The sequence below is a fragment of the Lacerta agilis genome, chromosome 3, assembly GCF_009819535.1.
Source record: "Lacerta agilis isolate rLacAgi1 chromosome 3, rLacAgi1.pri, whole genome shotgun sequence".
Taxonomy (NCBI): Eukaryota; Metazoa; Chordata; class Lepidosauria; order Squamata; family Lacertidae; genus Lacerta; species Lacerta agilis.
In genome coordinates, this window is record NC_046314.1 from 96,408,826 (window position 1) to 96,432,996 (window position 24,171).

The following is a 24,171-nucleotide window of genomic DNA, read 5'->3' on the forward strand; positions in this document are numbered from 1 at the left end:
AAATAACAGTCCTGACAGTAGCCCTGTCCCTACAAAACTCTCACTCTCTCAACTGACAGGATCATGCCAACTATCTTAACCGCATGTCATGCACAGTGCCCCCCACAGTACAAGTATCTGTGCAAAATCTTCTGGAATCTAGAAGGGTTCCAGATTTTGTGGACGCCTTCATGCATACAGCTGTATACTTGAAAGCCTCCTCACTGCGGACATGCTAAATGTGTAGGCATCAGGTGGTGAGGCACGCTAGCATTTGCTAGTCAAGGCTAGTCAGTATGGCTGATCTGTTCATGCACTGATGGAACATGTGCTTCTTATGAACAGTGCTAATATTTTTAGTTAATCTGTGTGGTTGGTTGGTTGGTTGGTTGGTTAGTGCATCAGCCAACCCATGGCAGACAGCATATTGGAAATTGCGAGTCATAGGCTGGAGCAGTACAATCATGCTTACTTTTTGATAAAGCTAGAGAATCTGATATCCCACCCGGTGCATTGAGTTCATGCATTCGTAAACATTAATTAAGGAAGCAAACAAGTTGGGAGTACATTTTACAACCCCGGATATACTTTTGGTGTCGCAGTTTTTCATTAAGGAATGCAGTGCTACTACTATGCATGTCCATTGGCGCTAAAGAATTATTAGAGTATAGTAATAGCCATATTTATAACATATGTTACGTATCAGGGCAGTCGGGGATTTGGATGGCAGATTTGTAGGAAAGTGGAAGCTTTAGGGTATGAAAAGTGAGGTTTGGTTTTTAATAAAGTCATTTAGTGCATAGCCACGAGGTACTGACAGCTTTATTTCCCTTTTCTTGTCTCACCCTCATTATGTATGACCACCCGGTTCCCTTAATCTCTTGTCTGTTCTATCCCGACTCTTCTTGATCTTTCTTCCAGTCCTGTGGCACTGAGCTGCCTTAAAGCTTCCAAGGGTTTTCATAGTAGCTTTCTAACACACCCTGTAGTCCTCCTGTCTGTAATTTTTCTTTGTATCTAAAAACGCATATTCCCAAACCCTACAGCAAAGGATAAATGGACACAAATCTGACGTCAGGAAACACAAGACAGAGAAACCAGTAGGAGAACACTTCAGTCTCCCAGGACATTCTATATAAGATCTCAAAGTAGCTGTCTTACTACAAAGGAATTTCAGAAATAGACTGGAAAGAGAAGTTGCTGAATTGCAACTCATTACCAAACTTAAAACCATGGAGAGACCTGGTCTGAATAGAGACATTGGATTCTTATCTCATTATACATGACAAAGCTATTTTTAACCTTCTCACCCCTTGCCTTTTCCTGTAAGACCAATTGCAGTCGTTAACAGTTGTCAACAGGTTTACCACAGCTATCAGCATATCACCCATTCCCACTACCCTTCTGAGTCATACCCCTCCCCACTCTCTCATAAGGGTATGGTGACTTCTCTTTCAGTGTATCTGAAGAAGTGTGCATGCACATGCAAGCTCATACCAAGAACAAACTTCGTTGGTCTCTAAGGTGCTACTGGAAGGATTTTTATTTTTATTTTTATTGCATATTCACTGTTGTTCTCTAATGGCAACCAGTGCTGCCCATAACAGCCTGTAGACTGCAGGCTCTTCTCTGGGTGCAAACATTCTCAAGTTGTTCTATAGTGAAGATTGTAAGATTCAGGTCAGTTCAGTCTGTGAAAAAAACAAATAAACAAACAGTATTTTTTTATCTCTTTGCAAAAAGGGTTGTGGAAAAAGAACATTTTGTTACTTTATTATTTTTATTGTTCATTCCTTACAGTTGTATTCATTTCGTGATAAATTCCTTTTGTCTTCAATGTTCCTTTTTGTTGATTTTCTTTGTACTTAATTTCAAGGGGAGTATAAGAGACAACTAATGATGTCTGTTATTTTTGGTGCTTTTCATTTATTGACACGGAACGTTTCAGATCGCCTTACCTTCCAAAGCATCAAACGTGCCAAATTTCAGACCAGGAGAGGGGAGGGGGGGGGGAGACCCCTCTTTTCTTATAGATAATTAAAAATGGCATTACAAGCACAGTGTTAACTCTTTTCTAAACTGAGAGGGGAAATGGGACAAGTAGGGGAAAGCACATTGCGGAATAGATTTTAAGAGCTTAAAGGAACTATAAGGTAATTGAGAAGCTGGAATTTTTGTGAGGACAAAGGCAAAGCCCAGAGGAACCCACAAATGTTCTGTTTCCCAAAGAGCAATGTTCATGCATTCTTGCAACAAAATTAGCCTTAATCTTTCTCTAGCCATTTCTGTTCTCTGATTATGTGCCTGTAGGAGCAACATAAAAGGTTTAGAGAGGGCTTTGTCTAAATCTGTGTTATCTTTCATTCACACACACATACTTGACAGGTTTTTAATGAAAGGGGTCTCTCAGGCTCGGCAGATATTATTCTATGAAAATTATCGAAATGGAGATGGAATCCATTATCTGCGGGAGACATTTTCACCACTTTGATCTGCAGCAGTTTGGCTCTAATCCTCATTGCCCAAACACAGGATCTCATTTTACATTCAGCTTGCATCTGGCTCATGTCCTGAGCCAAAAGATAACACCCAAAGAGCTAGTCTAGCTGTAATGGTTCGTTCTGGTTTGGCAGTTTACGTGCAGCATAAAGTCAGATGGTTGCACGTATAGTAGGTGCAAGAATGTTACTGTGTTAGGGCTATTTGAGATAACCAAGTTCCATTTGGACTTTCATAAACACCCCCTGCAGTGGTTACACAAGCTGGATTGGTCTGTTGGTTAGAGCATAATGCCAAGGTTGCAGGTTTGATCCTCGTAAGGGACAGCTGCAATATTCCTGCATTGCAGGGACTAGAGGGTCCTCAGTGTCCCTTCCAACTCCTATGATTCTATGATACATGCACACAGTCATCTGTAGTGACTAATGCAAATGGAAAGCGTCCCCAAGGCATTGTAAGATTGATGTCATGTAACCTATCATTCCAGAGGGCTGATTTGTCTGTATAGATGCTGCTGACACAGAGTTTAGCCAGGTGTAGAGCACCTGGTTACCTGAAAATCCCCTTTAGAATAATGACTTGGGTCTCAGCATCCTTGGATCATGCTTCTCATCTTGGAATGGGACTTTCCCCGCCTCCCATCCATCTACTACAGGAACATAAGAATACAAGGAGAGTCTGTTGGATCAGGCCAATGGCTCATCTAGTCCAGCATCCTGTTCTCACAGTGGTCACCCAGATGCCTACAAGTAGCACTTGAGTGGAAGATCACTGTCCTTTCTGTAGTTTCCAGCAACTCGGACCATGAAGATGGCGCCTAGCCATTGTGATGGCCTTAGCCCCCATGAATTTGTCCAACCTTCTTGATGGTCCTGTTGTGCGTCTCCCTGGAAACCTTTGGATGAAGGGCCATCTAGAAATATAAACAAATATTTGCAAACAAATCACACAACGCTACCTTTTATGCAGCCAGTAAGTAAAATCTATCACCCAGGACAATTTGTTTTGTTGAACTTCATTTTGACACAAATCTAGCCCTTTTCAGGTAATTCAGTGTGACCAAGTGAGGGCAAGATTGATGTGGGAGGCAGGGAGCGCACGTTACCAGCCCTGCCCCGCCCCCCCCCCCAAATTATAATGCCTCCTCGACTCTCCCATTCCATTCCCATCTCGCACGTATTTAACATAAAGGTCAGATGGGGGCTTGTAAGCAAGTTTAGCTGAGCAACTTTATAAGCATCTCCCCAATCAGGAAGCCTTTATTCTTCAGTTTATATGGATGCTAGTGATTTTAGGATAGATGAAAGGGGAAAACATTGACATCTCTCCCACCCCAATTCTTTCCTTTCGTCAAAGCAAATTTTATTCCTCTTGAACATCCAGTAAATCCCTGTTTTGGTTCTGAATTTATATACGGTATTCCCTGTGAAATACGAAAGCAGTTTCGCCATGTTTTTTCTTTCTTTCTGTCTGACAGGAAATTTAGAGCTGTGGTAGTTGTGTCTCTCCCATTCACAACTCCATAGAATTGGCAGCCTCTGAGGTATTGATCTATTATGGTAATGCAGAATGGAAGAGAGTTCACCTACAGTTCAAGGGCGAATGCAGCGTCTCAGATATAGTTTCTGCCTTTCTGGTCCCTGGGAAGGATCTCAGATATAGTTTCGTTAATAGTACTTGATGGCACCCAGCCAAAATTTCCTCAGGTTGCTGTGTGCAAAAGGAAGTTGCTTTTGCTCTGAAGTGACCAGGGCAATTCCTCTTCTCATTGAGCAATGTCTGAGCCCAAGTGACTGAGTGCACAACAGAGCTGTTAAATTATCTTCATAGTGTTCCATGTGCAGTGGTAACATTTAGACATTTAAAGAATACTATCATTCTCCGTACCTGGCATTCTCAACATGGTGTCTGGGGGCATCTGGCACCCGGCAAGGCCCCTGTTCCTTCCCAGTTTTTAAATGGCTTTCTGAATTTCCAGTTCGGGGAGGGGGGTTGCCTTCTTTTTTGTGTGCCTTTGTGTAGCTGCTCTGCCTGTTGGGGAGCTCTCTTTCAAACTTTCTTCTGTGAAATTGGTGCTTTATGGTGCCCATGGCAGTTCGTTAGATTGCCAAAAGTGCCACCGGACTCATAAAGTTTGGGGACCCCCTACTAAATATAAATACATTAGATATCGTCGCCATCTCCTTACAGAACAGACAGGGCAGTACTATGAGCTATTAGTGTACATTCCTACATATTCATTGTCACCAGACCATATTAAGTAAATACAGTGGTACCCCGCAAGACGAATGCCTCGCACAACGAAAAACTCGCAAAACGAAAGGGTTTTGCGAGTTTTTAGTTGACTCGCGAAACGAATTCGTCTATGGCTCTTTTTCGCAAGATTAATTCGTCTGGCGAGGTACCACTGTAAGCCGGCACCGGAGCCGCGCCGCGCCGCATTTTAAAGCTGCAGTGAGCGAACAGCAGCACTGCTGTTTGCTCGCTGCAGCCTTAAAACGCGGCGCCGCACCATACAGGGAGCTGTAAAGGCTTACCTTTTGGCTCCGGTCGGGAGGGGTGTTGTCCGATCGCGTCCATCTTGGATCGACTGTGCATGATGGGCGGGCGCGATCCGACGCCGCCTCTCCTCACCGGAGCCGCGCGGCGTGGCGTTTTAAGGAAATATGCTGCTGTTTGCTCGCTGCAGCCTTAAAACACGGCGCCGTGCAGCTCCAGTGCCGGTCGGAAGGGGCCCCTGGACTTTTTTCCCCATAGGAACGCATTAATTAAATTTTTATGCGTTCCTATGGGAAACGGTGCCTCGCAAGACGAAATTTCCGCAAGACGAAAAGTCTTGCAGAACGAATTAATTTCGTCTTGCGAGGCACCACTGTAAATGTAATGGTGAGCGGTCATGATCAGTGGGAAAATATTTCGATGGACAGCAATTCATCTTATTAAACTGAAGCAGTATTTTAATGATGGTGGTCATGAAATAAGAGCCATCTGGTGGCCAAAACCCATGGAGGGTTTTGAAGAATGAGTTGCAAGGCCAAGTTACCAGAAAAGAGAGAGAGAAAATGACAAAGACCTGGAATCTTTTCTGTAGATGACAATGTACTCTGTCTTCCATGGAGTCACAGTGCGGGCATGATGTGTTTCAGTCTGATTTAGCATATATAGATATAGATATTTGTATTCATAGACTTCACTTTAATAGTAATCTTGCTCTCTGATCTAGAGTATGGGGGGATCCTTTAAAAATAATAACCCAATACTATCAAATGGCATCTGGCAACCTGATGATATTTGGTTTATTTTTATTCCTAATGATAGTCTTTGAAGTTAAAAAATAGAAACTTTAAAGTTAAATTTTCTATTTCAGTATTTTAAACAACAACAAATGCACTCCAAGTTCTGGTCAACAAGTTGCTTGTTTTGTTAACTGTGCATATATAGAGTTTTTATTATTACTGTTGTTATTATTATTATTAGTTTCTACAGTATTCACAACCTTTACAGAATTGGACAACGTTGAAAGCTTGGGTGGGCGGAAAAGTGATATTTATTTTGTGTGAAGGAAATATGCTTCCTGTATAAAATGGGGGTGGGGGGAGCAAGTGATAAACTGTTTTTCCAAACGGTGGTTTATTGATTTTTAAGGATATATATATATATATTTCAAAGGGCTGTTTTGCTTGGATTCCGCTCAAGTACCGTTGTTGACTGACAAGCCGGCCGCACATATACCAGATGTGCAGCCTTTTTATCTTCACTGCTGTTCTATCCAAGCCAATCTCAAATGTGATAAATCTCAATTTGAATGTCAGTGGGGGGATGTTTTTGAAGGCTGTTACGAATTACCTTCTCATTGCGTTTCTCGTAGGTCAGCCGGGCCTCCGTGAAGCCATCTCCCTGTCCTGCATCACTAATGGAAGTGCAGGGAGCAGAAAAGCTAGCCATAGCCCTTCCATACCAATAGCCCGAAAAGAAACACTTTCGTCTGCTGCTAAAAGGTATACCTCGTCCTTGAAACAATAAATTGATAAACCTGAGAAATGTGGGACACAAGTCAGAGTGTATACTCAGTTCACAGGGCAGGGTTCAAATCCCTACCCATCCAGGAACCTCACTTGTGAATCAATCGAAATAATTTATATGCCGCTTGATTGTAATAAAAACCTCAAAGCAGTTTACAAAAAGAACAAAACTATAAAATTACCCATTGAAAAAAGCAGTTTATAACATTCTAAAAATAAATAAAATCACTGATCAGATTAAAACACATTTCTACATTCTACAGGCACCAAAAAAGTGTGTGGGGGGGTGGAGAGTCGGGGGGGGGGGAAGAGTCTGCCTGATGTCAGTAGTCATGGGTGTTATTATTGTTGCTGTTACTACTACTATTTACAAGTATTACTACTGTTATAAGGAATTTTAAAAAATGGCTGGCTATATCACTTTGTAGCCTATTCTGCCTTCATTCTGCCTGGTTTTTGCCTCTGTTTTACCTGCTTTTTGTCTATCAAAAGCCCAAGATACAAAAAGAGATAGGGAGGATAATAGAAGCTGAAGTTAACTACTTTTCTTATCCATTTGCCTGATGGCCAGAAGCTAACAAAAACATGTTTGTGTGGCATTCTGATATATTTATAGGTCCTGGGTGTTCTGGGCTTATTTATTTATTTATTTATTAGCTTTCTATTTGTTGCATTTGAAAAATCTTAGGGCTTTTCCTAGTAAAGACACAAAGCTGAAGCAGTTTCTCTGCAGGTCTGTGCCATAAATCTGTCACGTGCCCATTTGCATGACGATGGTTGTGTTGATGTCTGCATTTTTTGTGGTTTAAATACAGCCTGTCCCTTAATCCCTTCTGCCTTTGACCTACAGGAATGGACTGTGTTGTTGTATGTGCAAATAAGTCCAAATTGCTGTTCTTTGAAATTTCACCGCTCCTATCCATGGTGGAATAAGATAGTATAGCAGAGATGAGGAACCTGTGGCTTTCCACAATGGCCAGTGATCGAGGAAGATGGGATTTGTAGTCCAATGGCATCATGAGGACCAGTTTTTTCCCACCCCTGCCCCAGGAGTTAATGATCTTAGCTCATACATGGTGAATCTAATATTCCCCATCAAGTATGATATATGCCATATTAGTAGAAATGCTGCTTAAATCATCAATATTTGTAACATATTTTAATAGCAAGCAGAACATCAGTGGTTTCTTTTGAAGTCTAGCTGTCACTTCCAAACGAGTCTCAATTCAGGATGTAACTAACCTGGAAGAGACAAAAAAGAAAGAAAGAAAGACAATATTTTATTCACTGTAGGATAACTGGCATGATGACTGTCACAATACCAGCAAGCGAGGGCTGCCAATACATCTGTCATAATAATAAACTTCAAAGTTGTTTTCTCTAGTGGTAAGACATTTCCTACGGTTTGTTTTTCCATACAATATTGCTTTGTCAGAGATCCTGGAAAAAGTGGAAAGTTAATTGCAGCAGTGATCCCCCCCCCCTTTCTTCTTAACTTTATTTTTCAAAAATGTAAACTATAGTTGCATCCAACAGTATCGTTTAGGCCAATGGAAGGTATTTTGGTCCAATGGTGTCTTCCATCAGCAGAATGGGGAGGGACATTTTTTTTTTTTAAACCAATCCCTCCTCATCTTGCAGCTTTCCATAGACTTCCAGAAGCTGTTGCAAATGGTCCAGGTATCCTGTGGGAACAGCTTCGGAAATAGCATGGGGGCTGCAGGGGCAGAAATCTCCTCCTCACTGTTCGGCTGATGGGTGATCCCTGCTGGATCAAAGAGCCTTTCATCAGCAGAAAGGAAATCATTGTATTCAAAGAAATATGCATGATAAATTTGGGGGTGCATTTATTTCTTAAGCAATGAGACCAAAACTATAGTTTGTTCTTCAGAACACTAAATATGCACCTGCAGAAGGTGAGGACATATAATTTTGATGATTTAGAAATATATTAGACATAAAAACTACTCTGTTGTAACTGCTTGCTTTTTGCAAAATAATAATAATAATATGTGAACACCAATACAGCACATAACAACCTATACTCGTGAGTTTCAGATGATTTATGTCAGTGTTTTTCAACCTTTTTTGGGCAAAGGCACACTTGTTTTATGAAAAAAATCACGAGGCACACCACCATTAGAAAATGTTAAAAAAATTAACTCTGTGCCTATATTGACTATATATAAAGTAATTTTCCCACGGCACACCAGGCAACATCTCGCGGCACACTAGTGTGCCGCGGAACAGTGGTTGAAAAACACTGATTTATGTAATCTGAAATAGAGTCACTTTTTATGTTTGGTAGATAAATAAAAGATCTTAAAGCAAGCTGTTTATGAAGAAAATGAATTGCATATTTGGTTTCTGTAGCCGTTAACTTGACATACTATTTCTTTTGCACAGATGTTTTCATTGTGTTGGGTTTTTTTCCCCTTTTGCTTTTCTCCATTTTGCGTTCATTTTAAAAAATACAATCTTTACCTCTTTCTTATACTTTGTTTTTCAGTGGTACAGAAAAAAGGAAGGAAAAACTTCACGGACAAACAGAGAAAAAAGAGGACTCTCATTCTAATGATCAAAACCCACAAACTCAACCATCACCTTCACCTTCTCCCCAGCCCTCAGCACAGACTCTCCCAACACACAGGCAGACCCCAGAAGTCAAGAGCTCTGCTCCAGGCAAAAGGTTTCCTAAGTACCCAAGTACACAGCTAGGAAGTGGTTGCAACGATACTAACATTGCGCTTTGCTCCCAATTAAAAGCATGCCTATGTCTTTTATAAAACCATTTTCCAAAAGATTAACATAACAGGTTGGTTTGCACATGGTGCTAAGCCATGCTTTTAGTGGCACAGCATATGTGTGAGCTGGAAGAAGTTTTAGAAGAATCTCAGACTCGCATGTTGTCTCTCTGACAATGACGCTCCCCAGCTCCAGTTCCTAGGGAAACGGACTACTTCAGAGTTTAGGTTCACTTTTCACGAATCCTGGCTTGTTGGAACCAGAGGCCCTGGTTTATGACAAACTCTGGTCAGTTTCAAAACAGCTTAGCTGCACACCGTGGCTTTATGAAGCTGGCTTATGATGAAGCACAATCCCTGGTTCATGTCTAATGGCTAGGGAGGTTTTATGGAAAGTGACACTTGAACCTGAGCCAAGAGGCGGATTGGGGGGCAGAAACGAGCCCATGGAGCAGGCCCATTCCAGGCCATGAGCATAACTCAAAGCCATGGTTTAATGCTACATGTGATCCAGCCAAATGAGGATAAATATTCCCTTTCCTCTTTTCAAAGGAATGGTATTCCACTGTTTGCCAGAGAGTAGCTGTCCTCTCCCCCCCCTCCCCCCACAAGGCCACTTCTTCTAAGCCCCAGCCCCAGGGCTTTATACTACAGTGAAGCATCTGGCATGAGAAGGGGGAATTCCTGTGAGAGTGATGGGGCGGACCCAAACAGCCCTGTTGAGCGTGGACTCCCTACTCTCAGTGGCATTTGGCCACTCAACTGAATTCATTTAATGGGGAGGTGGAGGGCAAGAGCTGGCACAGCAGGGAGGTCATCATGGTGCAAACATACTGGCCAAGCCCATCCAGAGCTCCCACTGGTACGTAGGCATCATGCCTGCCTTGCTGTTGCCTTGCCCCTCTACATCCTAGTAAGAAGCAGCAATGTAGTCCCACCAGCCGCTGCTGCCGCCTACTCTGACTGTATCAGCCTCTCCCCAACCACACTTGATACAGCCAGTTTTCTTGTAAACGCAGTAGAGACACTTTCAATTTAATGAGCTCGAGCCCAGCATTCACGTCTATGACCATAACAGAAATCTGCAAAGATTACATTTGAATCTAAATGTGTTCCATAGCTTCTGTAAACATATCTAACTAATACTTTGTGCTGCCTGTGCGTGATGGCATACTAATAGCTCTCGGGTTTGCTTGGTATAGTTGCAAACTTTAATTTTGGCTCCTTGTTTCTCAAACAGCTGTTCAATCTGTTGCTTTGCCTTCTTTTTCAGTCTCTGCATGGGTGCACAATGGCCCCTTCCTCTGTTCACCAACAATACCCAGTTCTTTACACCTAGATTAACTGTATGCCTCCTTCCGGCAACTGCTGCAGCCAAGCCGGTGCCCAACATATTGCTCTGCTTTCCTTTGTTTTTTTGTTTTTTTATAAGAATTTATTAAAATTTCGCTCTGCTTTCCTTTGGACCACATTAGTGAGGCTGAGAAGGGGGATCTTGTTATCTGGGCAGCCCAGGATCTCCATGCACACTGCCCAGTCTTGCGCCCTGGAGATCTCCCTTACATCTCAAGCAATTACATTAAGATTTAGGCTGCAATCCATTAAGGTAATTAATATAAATATCACACATAAACACCTGCCGTAAACCAGAAAATAGAACAAAGACCATTCATGAATTGAGCAACAGTGCTGCCTGTAACAAAACCACCCACGATATTTCTGCGTGTGTGTAAATAAGCTGTCTAGAGATCAGCCCTTAAGTGCTGCATCAGGGTGGTAAAGGTAAAGGTACTCCTGACCGTTAAGTCCAGTCGTGGACGACTCTGGGGTTGCGGCGCTCATCTCGCTCTATAGGCCAAGGGAGCCAGCGTTTGTCCACAGACTGCTTCCGGGTCATGTGGCCAGCATGACTAAGCCGCTTCTGGCAAACCAGAGCAGTGCGCAGAAACACCGTTTACCTTCCCACCAGAGTGGTACCTATTTATCTACTTGCACTTTGACGTACTTTCGAACTGCTAGGTGGGCAGGAACTGAGAATGAGCAATGGGAGCTCACCCCGTCGCAGGGATTCGAACCACTGACCTTTTGATCAGCAAACCCAAGGCTCAGTGATTTAGACCACAGTGCCACCCGCATCAGGGTGGTACTGGATGCTATTTCACACTGCTAAACCAAGCAGCATAAGAAAGTGAGTTCACGGCTGGATGATCTGTGCATTAGGACCTCTGCACAGGACTGTTCAATGGACAGATGGGATATAAATTCATGTCTGAACTCTGTTCCAGTGCCTGCATCATTCCCCACAGAATGCTGGAGGAACGGGGACAATGCAGAGGCACCCCTAGACCAGTGCACTGGGATTTTGTTATCCCTTTTTCATCAGTTTACAAATTCAGATGTTGCTTGCTGCTGTACAAACACAGGAAGTTTCTTACACCAACTGGGTCAGACTGCCTAGTCCAGTATCTGGTTCTCCAGGCAGAGGTCCTTCAGAGTCTTAGACAGAAGTCTTTCTCATCACCTGCTACCAGACTCTTTTGGCTGGAGATATCGGGGATTGAACCCGAGATTTTCTGCATGCAGAGCATGTGATCTATCACTGAGCAGTGGGTTCTCAGTAAGGTTAGGGCAGAGTGCAGAAACAACAAGCAACCCCTCCCCCCCCCCCAGGACAATAAAGCTGAAAAAAAGAACTGCTGTGTCCTTAGAATAAAATTTTTCAGTGCTTCCGAGCAATAACTATATAAACTGAATATAAACAGAAACAGACTCTAAAACCTGAAAAAAGACAATGAATGTATTTTTGTAAACCAAGAAAAACTTACATAAAAGATAAAAAAGAAACAGCAATCCTTTTGCAACTGAAAGTAGCAGTTGGAAAGGTCTCCGAAATGATTCAAATACAGTGGTTGTTGTTGTTATATCTTGCCGTTCTTTTTCAAGAGAGAGAAACCCCATAGCATGTCATGACTATTAAACCTTACCTTCAAAATATATCAAATTTTAGTACCCCAAAATAACTCCAGAATTGGATAAGTGAATCCAGTTCAGTTGGATAAATGAATCAAATTGAATCAAATACCAGCTGCCTGACCATCTCCTTAGTTGCTGCGCACTCACCATAAATTTAAAGCACAAAGTTTTCCTGCCAAAGAATCCTGGGAACTGTAGTTCTTTAAAGGTGCTGGGAATTGCAGCTCTGAGAGGAGCAAACTCTCATAATCCCAAGATTATGTGAGGGAATCAATGTGCTTTAAGTGTATGGTGTGTATACTGCCAGTATTGTGTCATAGGCTCTCAAAGGCAAAGTTCTCTCCCATTAATTGCTACCCAATCATGTTAATTAAAGATGCCAGGCATTGGAATCTGGGACCTTCCAAACGCAAAGCAGTATGGTCCGTTACTGAGAGCAGCGCCCGATAAATAACCCTTAACATCTCTTGCTAAAATCAGACTTAAATGCTTTACACGGAACAAGTTCTCTCCAACCACATCAGCAGTTAAGAGTAGTCGGAAAAAAAACGATAAGAGTTACATGAATTAAAGCAGAAATTCTAAAATTCATTTAACTTGGTGGAATGTGCTTCAAGATCGGGGGGGGGGGGGAGACGGACGACGACGGGACTTTTCAAAACTTATGTTAACTCTCCCTTAACAAAGGATTTCAAGAAAGATGGTTGCATCAGTCATAGTTCCAAAAGGGGTGGGGGTGGGGTGGGGAGAGATTCCAGAAATTCTTACTTCAATGTTAATTCAATCATTATAAACTTTCCTACACCTCTCGGCTCCTAAGATACATAAGCAGAATTCCTCTCACTATACTGGTTTTTCCTGCCCCTTCTTTCTCATTGCGTCGTTCTGCACTCCTTGAAAAGCCCGTGTTGAAGGTCTGAGGACCTCCAGCAGCGTGAGATGGGGCTTTGCAGGCTTCAGCATAAAGAGGGAATCTTGCGTGAGTGGAAATGTCGCCTGCTTATGCCAGAGCACCTTTGAACTGAAGCCTTTGTATACCTGTGGCTCTTTCTGCAGCCACATAATCGTTCCCCAGCACCTGGACACATAGCAAAGTAGATAAACTTGTAATTGCCACACATCCGGCTTGTGTAAATTTCCTCTAAATGGAAATGCTTCCTGCGTAGGGAAAGCATAATGTTTGATATAGCCCCAACTAATGCATGTTTAAGTCTTTCATAAACTCTTTCTCTGTTATCTTGCACAAACTTAAAGTGGACTTTGGTCTGTTCTCCTGTCTGGCATTTGGCTGTACGAAGGCATTTGTTCTTGGGTTTAGCATATTAATCTGCCAGAGCAAAAAGAAATGTCTGTGTGCACTTTCCCTCCCCCCCCCCTAATGTTTGACTTCCTAACTTTTTTGTCACTTTTCCCCCTTTTTAGTTTCTGAAGGTCTTGCAGAAATAAACTTGCCGTTGGTAGCTTTTGCCTACCATCCTTCCAGAAATTGTTTTAACTGGATAAGTTGCTAGGCTGTCCATTGGGCAACTGTGGAATTTTGATGTGAACTAACATCTTCCCCTGTAACCGTCCTCAATCTAAAACCAAGCAAAAATAGAAGCAGGCTTTTAAGAAATCTGCATTTGCAGAGTTTTGAATTGCAGATGGCGCATTGGATGATCAGACTACTCATCCATGAAAGCCTTTGTTACATTTAGCACTAATAAATAAATATAAATAAATAAATGCAGATTGCAAAGTATGGGAAAGCATAGCACATAATTTTAAAAATGGCATTTACCTAGCACTCGGCAGTGTTCCAACGTTATACTGATGAGGTTTAAAGACTGTTGCCCTTTTGACGGTTTTCAAACATCCATTTAGATTGCTTTCTCTTATCCTTGTTTCTGGGGTCTTCTGGATTTGCTTGAAGGATGTCCTGGCCTGGCCTCTCTTTCATCTGCCGCTGCTTGAGCTGCTGTGTTTCCAGTGCGAATTGTTGCGCGGCATCATTCATTCCTGCTTTAACATGCGACATAAAATGTGCTTGTTTTCTAGTGTAAAGAGATCATCAACACTTGAAAAATCACACAGCGCATGGGAAAGTTCAGAGGAGAGTCGTAACAAACTAATGAGGGCAACCTCTGCCTCAAAATTGATATCAAAAAGTGGCAAGAATGCAGACAAGTAAGTCCTTGATTCAGTGCCGAGCGTTTTCTCCCAAGTTAATGCTAAAGCTCTGTAAAATGTGTATCATATCATCGTGTGGTCCTTCACTCTGATTTATAACTCCTTTTGTGCTTTGATACAAAACTGATGCTCCTGAACATTAGAATTTCCCCCTTTTCCAGTTCGTGTGTTACACTGAATGAGTATACAATCAGAGTATACAAGCCCTGCGTGCACAAATAGTTAAGCTGTACACTCATACAGTTATTCACATGTAGCATTCAGTGAGTGCGTAATCTGCACGCAAGCGTTTGAGCTTGTACCCAGTGGTTTGAGCTGCGTACTGTTTCACTGAAAAACTTGTGCGTGTGTAGAGACAGCTTGCGCCAGTGTTCAGTGCAATGTATGAGCAAAGCTCGACCAATAAAGCTCTACCTGTTGGGTGAAGTTCTGCATGCATTGCAGCCTTCTACAAAAAAATAACAAATAAATAAATAGTTGGAACCGAGTACTTCCCCCCCCCCTTAAATACCTGGCTTGGAATAATCAGCTCTTTATTGGATTAGTATTGCTTAACTGGATATTTTAGCCTGAATTCCACAACATACCAGGTTACTTTAAGAAGAAAAAAAATTATTTAATTAGAACTTTTAGGCGTGTTATGTAAATGTAAAATGCCATTTTTTTAAAAAAATGTGTTTTATCCACCTTTCAGATAGATGGTGACTATGTAATTTTATTCGCTATAGTTAGGTGTCTGTTCCAAAGCTTTCTGTCCCAACATAGTTTCACGACATCTAGGCCAGGCACGTCCAAAGTCCAAAAAGCTCAACAACTTCAGTCTCAAAAAAGGTCCAACAACTTTGGTCAGCCCTCACCTCACACATATCAAATCTGGTCCTCTTTGAAAAACGTTTGGGCACCCCTGACTAGGCTCTCAAACTAACATTTAATAGCATCTTTCATTTTCAAGTTAATGTTTATATGTATATATAAATATATATATATTAATTGAACCTGCATTTCTCTCCCTAGACACAAAGATGTCATCGTCAGCCAAGGTAATTGGAAACATTTGTTTTTGAGTAGACCTTTACTCAAGGTCAGCTTGTTGCTTCTGCTAAGACTGATGAATGTATTTCTGTAAACCAGTTCAGATAACTATAATAAACCTACAGGTTGAGTCATGTTTTAATATGATGATTAGGGCTTGCTTCAAAGTATAGTGCACCCAGTGGCATTTCTCTATTGGCTCCAGACCTATAAAGATGAAAAGAGTATCCGTTTCTCAGAGGAACTTTGCATGCATGAAGCTCCACCTGCTTATAAGTGGTTTCCCATTTAAGCTGCTCCACATTCACATTCCTTTGTGGGTTTGTATCTGCTGCCTTCATGCTTATAAACCAGCGAGGCTTCTCACGTGTCCAAACACTCTGAAGAGCGCACATCATTCACACGAGGCTCTGGATCAGAGCAAGAAACTCTTGAAATGGGCTCGGTCTCAGCAAAGAGGATTCTGCCTCTTGTGAATGTTGTATGGCATTCATTTAAAAAAAAAAACCACAGGAAAATCTGTGAAGCATATATGATGTGCTATATCTGTTTCCCATGTGCATTTTAAAAATACTAGATTGGGTTTGAATGGTAGACTTCACCCAGGGCAGGAGACACCTGTAAGTTGTTTTATTTCTGTCCCATAACCAGCAAAAATGTCAACTCGAGAAAAGAACAGCCAAGGTAAGGATTAAAACTATGCAAGCTGGTTGCTTTCCTAGTTAAATGCTTTTTTTGATCTTTTATTTGGCTTTTTAGTCTCCCAAAGCACATGGGTTCAACCTATTCAGTTTTAATAGAAACCTATTCCTGTATTTTTTTACCTAAATAATGCAATATTGTAATTAGGAAGCATCATATCCCTTCCCCCCAACCCACACCCACAAAATCTGAAATGTTAATTGATATATGCTTAACTTCCTCTTTCAAAGAATGGACATGGATATACATGTACATTAAACATTATCCAGGCAATTGTCTTCTAACAGTATCCTGAAATGCCAACTAAAAGATCCTTTTTGCCCTCGGTATTCGGGGTTACAAATTGTGTACTATGCAATCAAATAACAGAAAATATCCTCCTTTGGTAACAATTAAAAAAAAAAGATTAAAGTTTGTTTCTGTCAGTAAATTCTGTCTGGCTGCTGCTGGCTTGTTGAAAGAGAGAGAAAAAACAGTGTATGTATCGTTACTGTCTGCTAAGAATATTATTCCTGATTGAGAATGACTGGCTTTGATCTGCAAATGTCACTGAAGCATGAAGCTTGAAACCTGGAGCATGTTGGCTCATGTGCATGTCATATAGAGCATAACCATTGCATTTACAAAAAAAAAATCACACACACAAATTCTATTCTTTATGCTTTCCACAAATCTGTAGTCTGCACAATTCCCTCCTGGAAGAAATCTGGGGGTGCCTTTCCCTGTACTCGGATCACTTGCTTGCCTTGTAGAAGCTATCTGTTCTATTCCGCCATTGTGTCATTTGTTTGCTTCTGCACTCCTCTTGTGGCACACTGTATGTAGATTATTATTATATGTAGGGTATACGATATGTAGGAGAGCATAGACGTTAATGAGCTCGTGGTTTTCCCTATCCCTAGAACTCAGGACCATGTTTGGGTCCAATCTTACTGTCTTACTCATTTGAACAAACAAACAAAATTCCAAGTGGGGATAATGGAATACAAAATAGGTCTGAGCAGGTGCTGATGGGACAGTTTCTGTTAGATCTTGCTTTCTCATTCTTGTATTACTTAACTGTGTGCTTAATATCTTAATTATGTTGTTGGTTAGCTGGTTTGGATGCAGATGTGAGTAGCAGTTCAACGCAAGGTGTCTAATCTAATTTACTTACGTAATGACTGACACGTTTCAAACGGCAGGAGGTTGAGAAGGAAAAAAGCATGATTAATTGTGAAACTGAAAAGCTATGACTTTTGGTAATAGACATGTTATCCCTGTTGGAGCTTTCTCCAGTAGCCTTATGACTTTATAATGTCCTTCAGGCATTTTCCTAATCTGGTGTAGTTGAGAAATCATATTGGACGAAGCTGTAAATTCTCATTCCATTGTGAAACCCAGCTTTGGAGCTCTGAATGTCATGTGTGGAGGTTAACTACCTGTCTTTTTTCTGGCACCTCAAATGCGTAACACTTACAATGGCATGAGCATTCATGCACTGGAGTCCCCTTTGTCAGATGTGTGAACTAATGGGTCTCTGTCTCTCATATATGCTGTGTTGCAGTGAATTGATGGACTATGGTCATCTTAATGGGAATGAACCTACATGATTCTTGCATTCATGTGCTTCCCTTTACTTGTTACTTCTGGTTCGTCTATGTTCTTTTGAAACAAGGCAGCTTCATAAGTCAAGATTTGAAATTGGTTTCAATAAACCGTAAATAAGACTGACCTCAGTTTGCCCAAAGCTGGACATAAAATTCTTTGCTTGGAATCTGTTGTCTCCAAGGTTTTAGCTTACGGTACCTGATGACACCAGAGATTGAACAAGGAACCTTTCCCCCCAAAGCAATGCATGCCCCTTCTCCTACTAACCAGAAGTTTCTAGGCTATGACCCTTCCCCCTGATGACCTGAAAGTTTCTGTTCTCATAAAAAATAAATAAAAATGAGATTCCAGAGTAGAACTGATGAATTAGAACTTGTCAACAAGTATTATTTCTGTTTATTTAGGCCTTCATTACATATCTTTAGGTACCAGTCAAAAATGTTTGTCTGTAACCAGAGCTTCATTTAATCAGCCAATCCATGGCCTTTTATATGTGTTTTGTAGGAGGTGAGTTATTGGTTTGCTTTCATTATGTATTATGTGTCCTCATTTTGTAGTTTTATGTTGTGATCTTCGGATGAAGGGCATTATACATGTTTAACAAATAACAAAAATAAATAAAATAATTTCCTCTCCTACTAGTAGTGCTAGAATAAATTACAAATTACTGGTATTACAAGTGGTCATTGTGCCAGTTGTGTACACATTTAAGGTGTGCATGAATTATCATAGGCTAGCTGGTGGTTTTATTTTATTTTATTGCCGTTTGGCCCTGCTGTCTACTTTCTCTCATTGCACCTGTATATAAATACACTTGCCAACTGAGGATATCTGATGAAGTAGACTCTGGTCATAAAAGCTTATGTCAACCTTCTTGCATTTGGGTTGTGGTTTACATACAGCCTCACACATCCAACACGTTCAACTGTGGGCACTATAAACACGTATTTAGATGGGAATCTATAGTTGCTCATGTTTCCTGTTGCCCTCCCACTGTGTTGAGTCCAAGCCACTCGGCAGTTCTGAATGCCTTCTAGCTTTTCAGGAGTCTCTGGTCTTCAGAAATAACAGCAGTTACAAAGGGGCAATTGCATTCTTTCCTCCATGGCGTCTGCTGTCCTTTTGTAATTGTCGCCTTCAAATTCAGAAGATCATTTCAAATATTTGTTCTGTTTAAATAAAAGAATTCATCATGCCCATTGCATGCCCATGGGGGCACCCTTCCCTTTAAACCACTTCAACTCTCGCAGCAGCTATAGCCAAGTGTACGTGCATTTTTTTAAAAGCGTACAAATTCCTTGAAACTAACATCTAGAACATGCCGTGACTTTTAGAATCTGTTCTAACGGTTTAATAAATTTTCTGCCATGTTTGGCTTTAGATCAAGGATGCAGTTGTGTGCCAGTACCTATTTTAAGGACTTTGCTTTAAACTTGGCTGCACGTGAAATACAGCCTTTATGCTTGGCTGCCAGGGGCAGCAGGTCTCTACATGCAGATGCCTTCAGCAATAATGGTGGAAATGAGATACAGGATTACATGTTTAAGTACCTGATTTGAATGTATGAAATTATGAGGCCCACCCCCCTCCCTAAAGCTGGGTTTCTTCCTGAAGCACTTTTTTTGTACATAGAGCTTTTTTAACGTAGGGAATTCATTTATTTTTGTTCCTTAAAACTAATAGAATAAATTGAAGAAAGGGTTTTTCTGACCTCTTATAATTCCACACATTGCAATTTACCTTCCTAGTGCAGGATGGTTCTAAAAGAACTCTAAAAATAAAGTTACAGCTGGGTAGCCGTGTTGGTCTGCCATAGTCAAAACAAAATAAAAAATTCTTTCCAGTAGCACCTTAGAGACCAACTAAGTTAGTTCTTGGTATGAGCTTTCGTGTGCATGAAGGTATCTGAAGAAGTGTGCATGCACACGAAAGCTCATACCAAGAACTAAGTTAGTTGGTCTCTAAGGTGCCAGTGGAAAGAATTTTTTATTTTGTTCTAAAAATTAAGACCATGTGCCTGTTTGTACATTACTTCCTTTAGATTTCTTTTAATTTTAAAAATAGCACATTGAAAGTGGCCATAGAATAGAGGTCTTTTCCTAAATGCACATCTAACTCACTCCGCATTGCAAAAATGCATATCTCATCTCTTACTTGGTTGTATCGTTGCATTTCTTTTTTCCACTGCGAGTTGCAGCAAGGAAGCATTGGAGACAACTCTGCAATTATTGTAGAAGGAAATCCTCCTGCAGAAAAGGCTGCCGACTCATATAAGTGCTACTACAACACCACGGATTGGTGCTGTTGTTTTTCCATAGTGAAAAGAAGACCATTGGATCAGAATTTTAGCAGTAGGATCTCTTTCCTTAGGAAAATAAGAGTTGGTCTCAACATGGCCTTAAATCCTATTGGGGCTGCTTGGTATTTCCTCTGTGTCACGCCTTTCCCCCACTGCAGTGTGTAGAAGCATTTCCATTTTGTACTGCTGAACTGTGTGGAGTGTTTGGATACCAGTGACGTGTGTCGCTGGCATGCATACCTCATGATGCCCAAGTACGTTATGGCAACCGGCTCACATCTGTTAACAGCAGCGGCAGAACTAAACCACTGAATGGTCCATTTCAAACTATCATTGCATGATGGTTGAATTAGCAGCCGAATCACCATGGAAAACACTAGCCTTCCCACTCCCCACTTGAACATGACACCGATAAGAAACTGTGAAAGATTCTTCCCGATTGCTCTAATTATGCTAAGCTTTTGGTTTACATGACTTTTCTGCAGGCAGCAACAAGAGAAAACCTCCATGTCTTGGTTTCGTGTGAAGAAGAGTTCTGTGTACATGGATGTAATAGCATGCAATCCATTCAATATGCATAAAACAGAGGTGGTCAACCTGTGGCTCTTCAATAAGCCCCAGCCAGCTGTTGTAGCTCACCAACATCAGAAGGACCAGGCTTCCTCAACCTCGGCCCTCCAGATGTTTTTGGCCTACAACTCCCATGATCCCTAGCTAGCAGGACCAGTGGTCAGGGATGATGGGAATTGTAGTCCCAAAACATCTGGAGGTCCGAGGTTGAAGAAGCCTGAGAAAGGACCATAGGTTTCCCATCCCTGCTATGAAAGGTATCATCTTGAAGCAATTCAGGGCAGGTTTTTTATTACAAACATTCCATATGCTGCCTGTACAGAGTTTAATGGAAAGGTTGCGACTCCCACCAACTGGATGGTGACGTTCGAAATTAAATCGGTGTCTCCTTCCTCTTACAAATGCTTTTGGTGTTTTGTTTTTCATTTTGGTTCTGTCTGTTCTAAGAAGAGGCCTTTTGTTTTCTTATTTGGACAAAAAAAGGGCAGGGGACAAGAGGGTATAGGAAGTATGCTTGAGGTACACATGAAATACTTCATCTTATTATATCCTTAAACAGTTTGGGAGGGACCAATAAAGTTCAGTTTGATGTTCTGGAACACGGCAATTAAGCTAATATAAATTAAAAGGGAGTTCAACTGCTGCTTCTCCTAGCTTGTATTTACAGGAATTTGTCCCTGGGCAACAACCTTCTGTTTGGGAAAAAAAATGTTTTTGTTGATACGCTGCCATTATCTGTACAGTTTTCAAAAAAATAGTTTTGCATTAATGCTATAATTGCCCTTTGGGCTTGTATACCTAAGAGAACGTTTTGTAGTGTTGGATTTCAAAAAGAGAAACAAGGATGTGTGTGAGAGGCTTTACCCGCCCCCACGTAAGGTTAATAAAAATTTGTTTATACAGACATTTTAATTTAAAAAGGTCTGAAAATGCGCTTGGTGAGTTCTCTGAAGTTTGCGTAGTATACCAGAAGAAAACAATGCTACTTTGGTTTTCCTGTTATTTCTTTGGGGTGAGGAAACACGAGAGATGCTTGGTTCTTTTGTCGGTGCTATTTATAACCTGAACTTCCACAGCACCACACTTTAACCTCCCGCTTCTCTCATGGCACTTCTGAATTCACTTAGGACAATAATTGCATTTCATTTATTCCAGTCAATAACAAAGTTGAGAAGGAGAGAAGGAAACAAAATACGTAAGACACAGTATGGTACATTAAGTACAATATTAAATATAGAATTTTAAAAGCAATGTGAAATATCAAAACAGTAGGAAATATGAAATAATTATATTAAAATGATGAGGGACAACTTAAGTGTTAATAATTGTAAAATTAGCACAAGATCCTGCACTGACAAGCTATTGCTGCCACACAGAAACAAGCTTCCTTGACAGTAATCTCAGGAGACCGGTCAGCCAAAAGATAATCAATATAAAGCACTTGAATCAGCCTCCATAAACCTTTGGTCTTCAGAAGTTTTTTCGGAACTACAGTTCCCATTATCCCTGGCTGTTGGCCAAGCTATGTGGGGATGGTGGGGGCTGTTGTGCAACAACCTCTGGGGATCCAGAGTTGCAGCAAGGCTGCCTTAGACAATAGAAGGGTGATCCCTCCCCTTGAAAAATATTGATTTATGCAGATTTAATAAATCGTGAATAGAATGAAATTATAATCCCTTTAATTCGGTGACGTCCGTAGTTAGCTTTAAGTGAACGTTTATCAGTCTGATGATAATGTTGAGATGCGTAAAAGTTCCCCCTTGGTAGGTTTTACAGATAAAACGCCTGAAGAAGAATAAAGCTTGCTCTTAAGAGTTTAATGAGGTGTATATATTATTTACAGCATAGGCCTTGCCTCTCATTTTAATAACATATTTTCTTAATAGACCAGGCCTTACCTCTCTCTCCTATGAAATACTTCCTTTTTAGGCTCTAAAATGTAATGGTTTGTTTGTTGTGTCATTCACACTGTAGGCTGCATGCCTTTCAACTTTTTCAGTGTACCTAATCTATCTTTGCCATTCAACAACATGCAGTGGGTGGGGTTGAGTAATCTCAAAGTGGAGACAGTCTTGTGCTCAACCACAAAGGAAGTAAATTTTCCATATGGCCCAGAGCCCAAAGTTGGAGAAAGGTAATGGGATGGTTATGCCCACCTGAAATGCAGTGGGATGGCATCTCACCCACCAGGCACGGCTTAATGTGCCTCTTTCCTGAACCTGTAAAAATTGGTCCTTGTTCTCTGCTACTTGCACATTTTGCTTTTTCTTAAGTTGTGCCTTGTGCTGGAAGAAAAGAGGCTCCAGCACGATTGCTGATCTCGCTATCCTTAGAAATTTTAGGAGTGGCCACGTAGAACCGTTAAATGAATACCAACTGAATGGAGAAGCGGGGAGAAGCAGCAAATGTTTACAAAGATTCAGTACCTTTCAGTAAGAGGGCAGATTACATCCACCGGGCTTTGAAGCTGATAAGATGGGCAGAAGCATATCTTGGTGGGTGGTGAGAAAGAAGGGTGTATTTGTTCCAACTCATTGTGTCTGAGTCGGAAAAGTTGTACAGAGGATGTCCCGCCAGGATCTGTATCAAATCCATAGCTTACAATTTTTTAAAATGTAGTTCTTTACAGGGTCTGCTAACGTTTCTGCTTGCAAAGCAAACTCGCTTACAGTGCTTGCTTTTGTTTTGTTTTGACAGAGGGAGAGTACATCAAGATGTTCATGCGGGGACGACCAATCACAATGTTTCTTCCTTCGGAGGTAGACAAATATTACGAAATCAAGACAGAGCTGCCTTCTGAGAAATTAAAACTGGAGTGGGTGTATCCTTATCACAAACCTAAAAAAAACCCTTAAAAAACCACTTGTTTTTTCCATTGGTTTTTTGTTTTTTCTTTCCCCACCCCACCCCTCCTTTTTCTGTCTAGTTTCCTGTTTTCTTTTATCACTGTGAAGCCTGCATAATTTAATAGTAGTGTAAAGAAAAAGCAAGTCCTTCCTCTAAGGGAAAAATAATTTTGGGATCACTAAATAATAGGCTATTGGTTTTCATCTGGTAACCACTCATAGTTTCCTGGTGCTGTTTGTGTTGACTTCTTCCTTCTTGCTTGGCACAGGCGTTTTCCCACAATCCCACCAATGCTTTGCACATTCCACACAGTTAAGCACTGGGTTACTGTTTCGTTTGAGAACATTTAAGAGTTTCCTTGCAGGATCAGATCCAAGCGCCCATTTAGTCCAATCTTTTCCAGCCTTATTGGACCTCCTGCCCCTTCATCCCTGAGCATTAGGCATGTTGTCTGGGGAGGTGGAAGCTGGAGTCCAGCAGAATAGCGGGTGCCAAGATTGGGGAAGATTGATTTAGTTCAGTAGAGGATATCTAGTGCTAACACCCCAGAAATGTTTCCAAATAAAATATATCAGTGCAACAAGATATATTAAGGCTCCTATACCTTTGTAGCTTTTAGTTAGTCTCGAGAGAACTAAACCATGAACCCAGATTTGGTCAACACACTAAGCCAAACCATGGCTTAGCTCAGCAATGGAGCCATGATCTCTCTAGGAGTCCACGTGCTCATGCATCCTTGCTAAAC

General features: G+C 41.2%; 1 protein-coding gene across 7 annotated transcripts in view; it reads left to right on the forward strand.

Moving 5' to 3' along the window:
- Positions 1-24,171, forward strand: part of EML4 (EMAP like 4) — a 163,637-nt gene that overhangs the window by 99,986 nt on the left and 39,480 nt on the right. For 2 of the 7 annotated variants that reach the window (XM_033144859.1, XM_033144856.1), the window contains exons 3-8: positions 6,347-6,476; positions 9,010-9,189; positions 14,255-14,383; positions 15,401-15,426; positions 16,070-16,102; positions 23,277-23,400. In XM_033144859.1, the coding sequence (XP_033000750.1) occupies positions 6,347-6,476; positions 9,010-9,189; positions 14,255-14,383; positions 15,401-15,426; positions 16,070-16,102; positions 23,277-23,400 (622 nt within the window). The remainder of the gene's footprint in view (positions 1-6,346; positions 6,477-9,009; positions 9,190-14,254; positions 14,384-15,400; positions 15,427-16,069; positions 16,103-23,276; positions 23,401-24,171) is intronic. The other 5 variants (XM_033144860.1, XM_033144862.1, XM_033144857.1 and 2 more) reach the window with 5 other exon arrangements.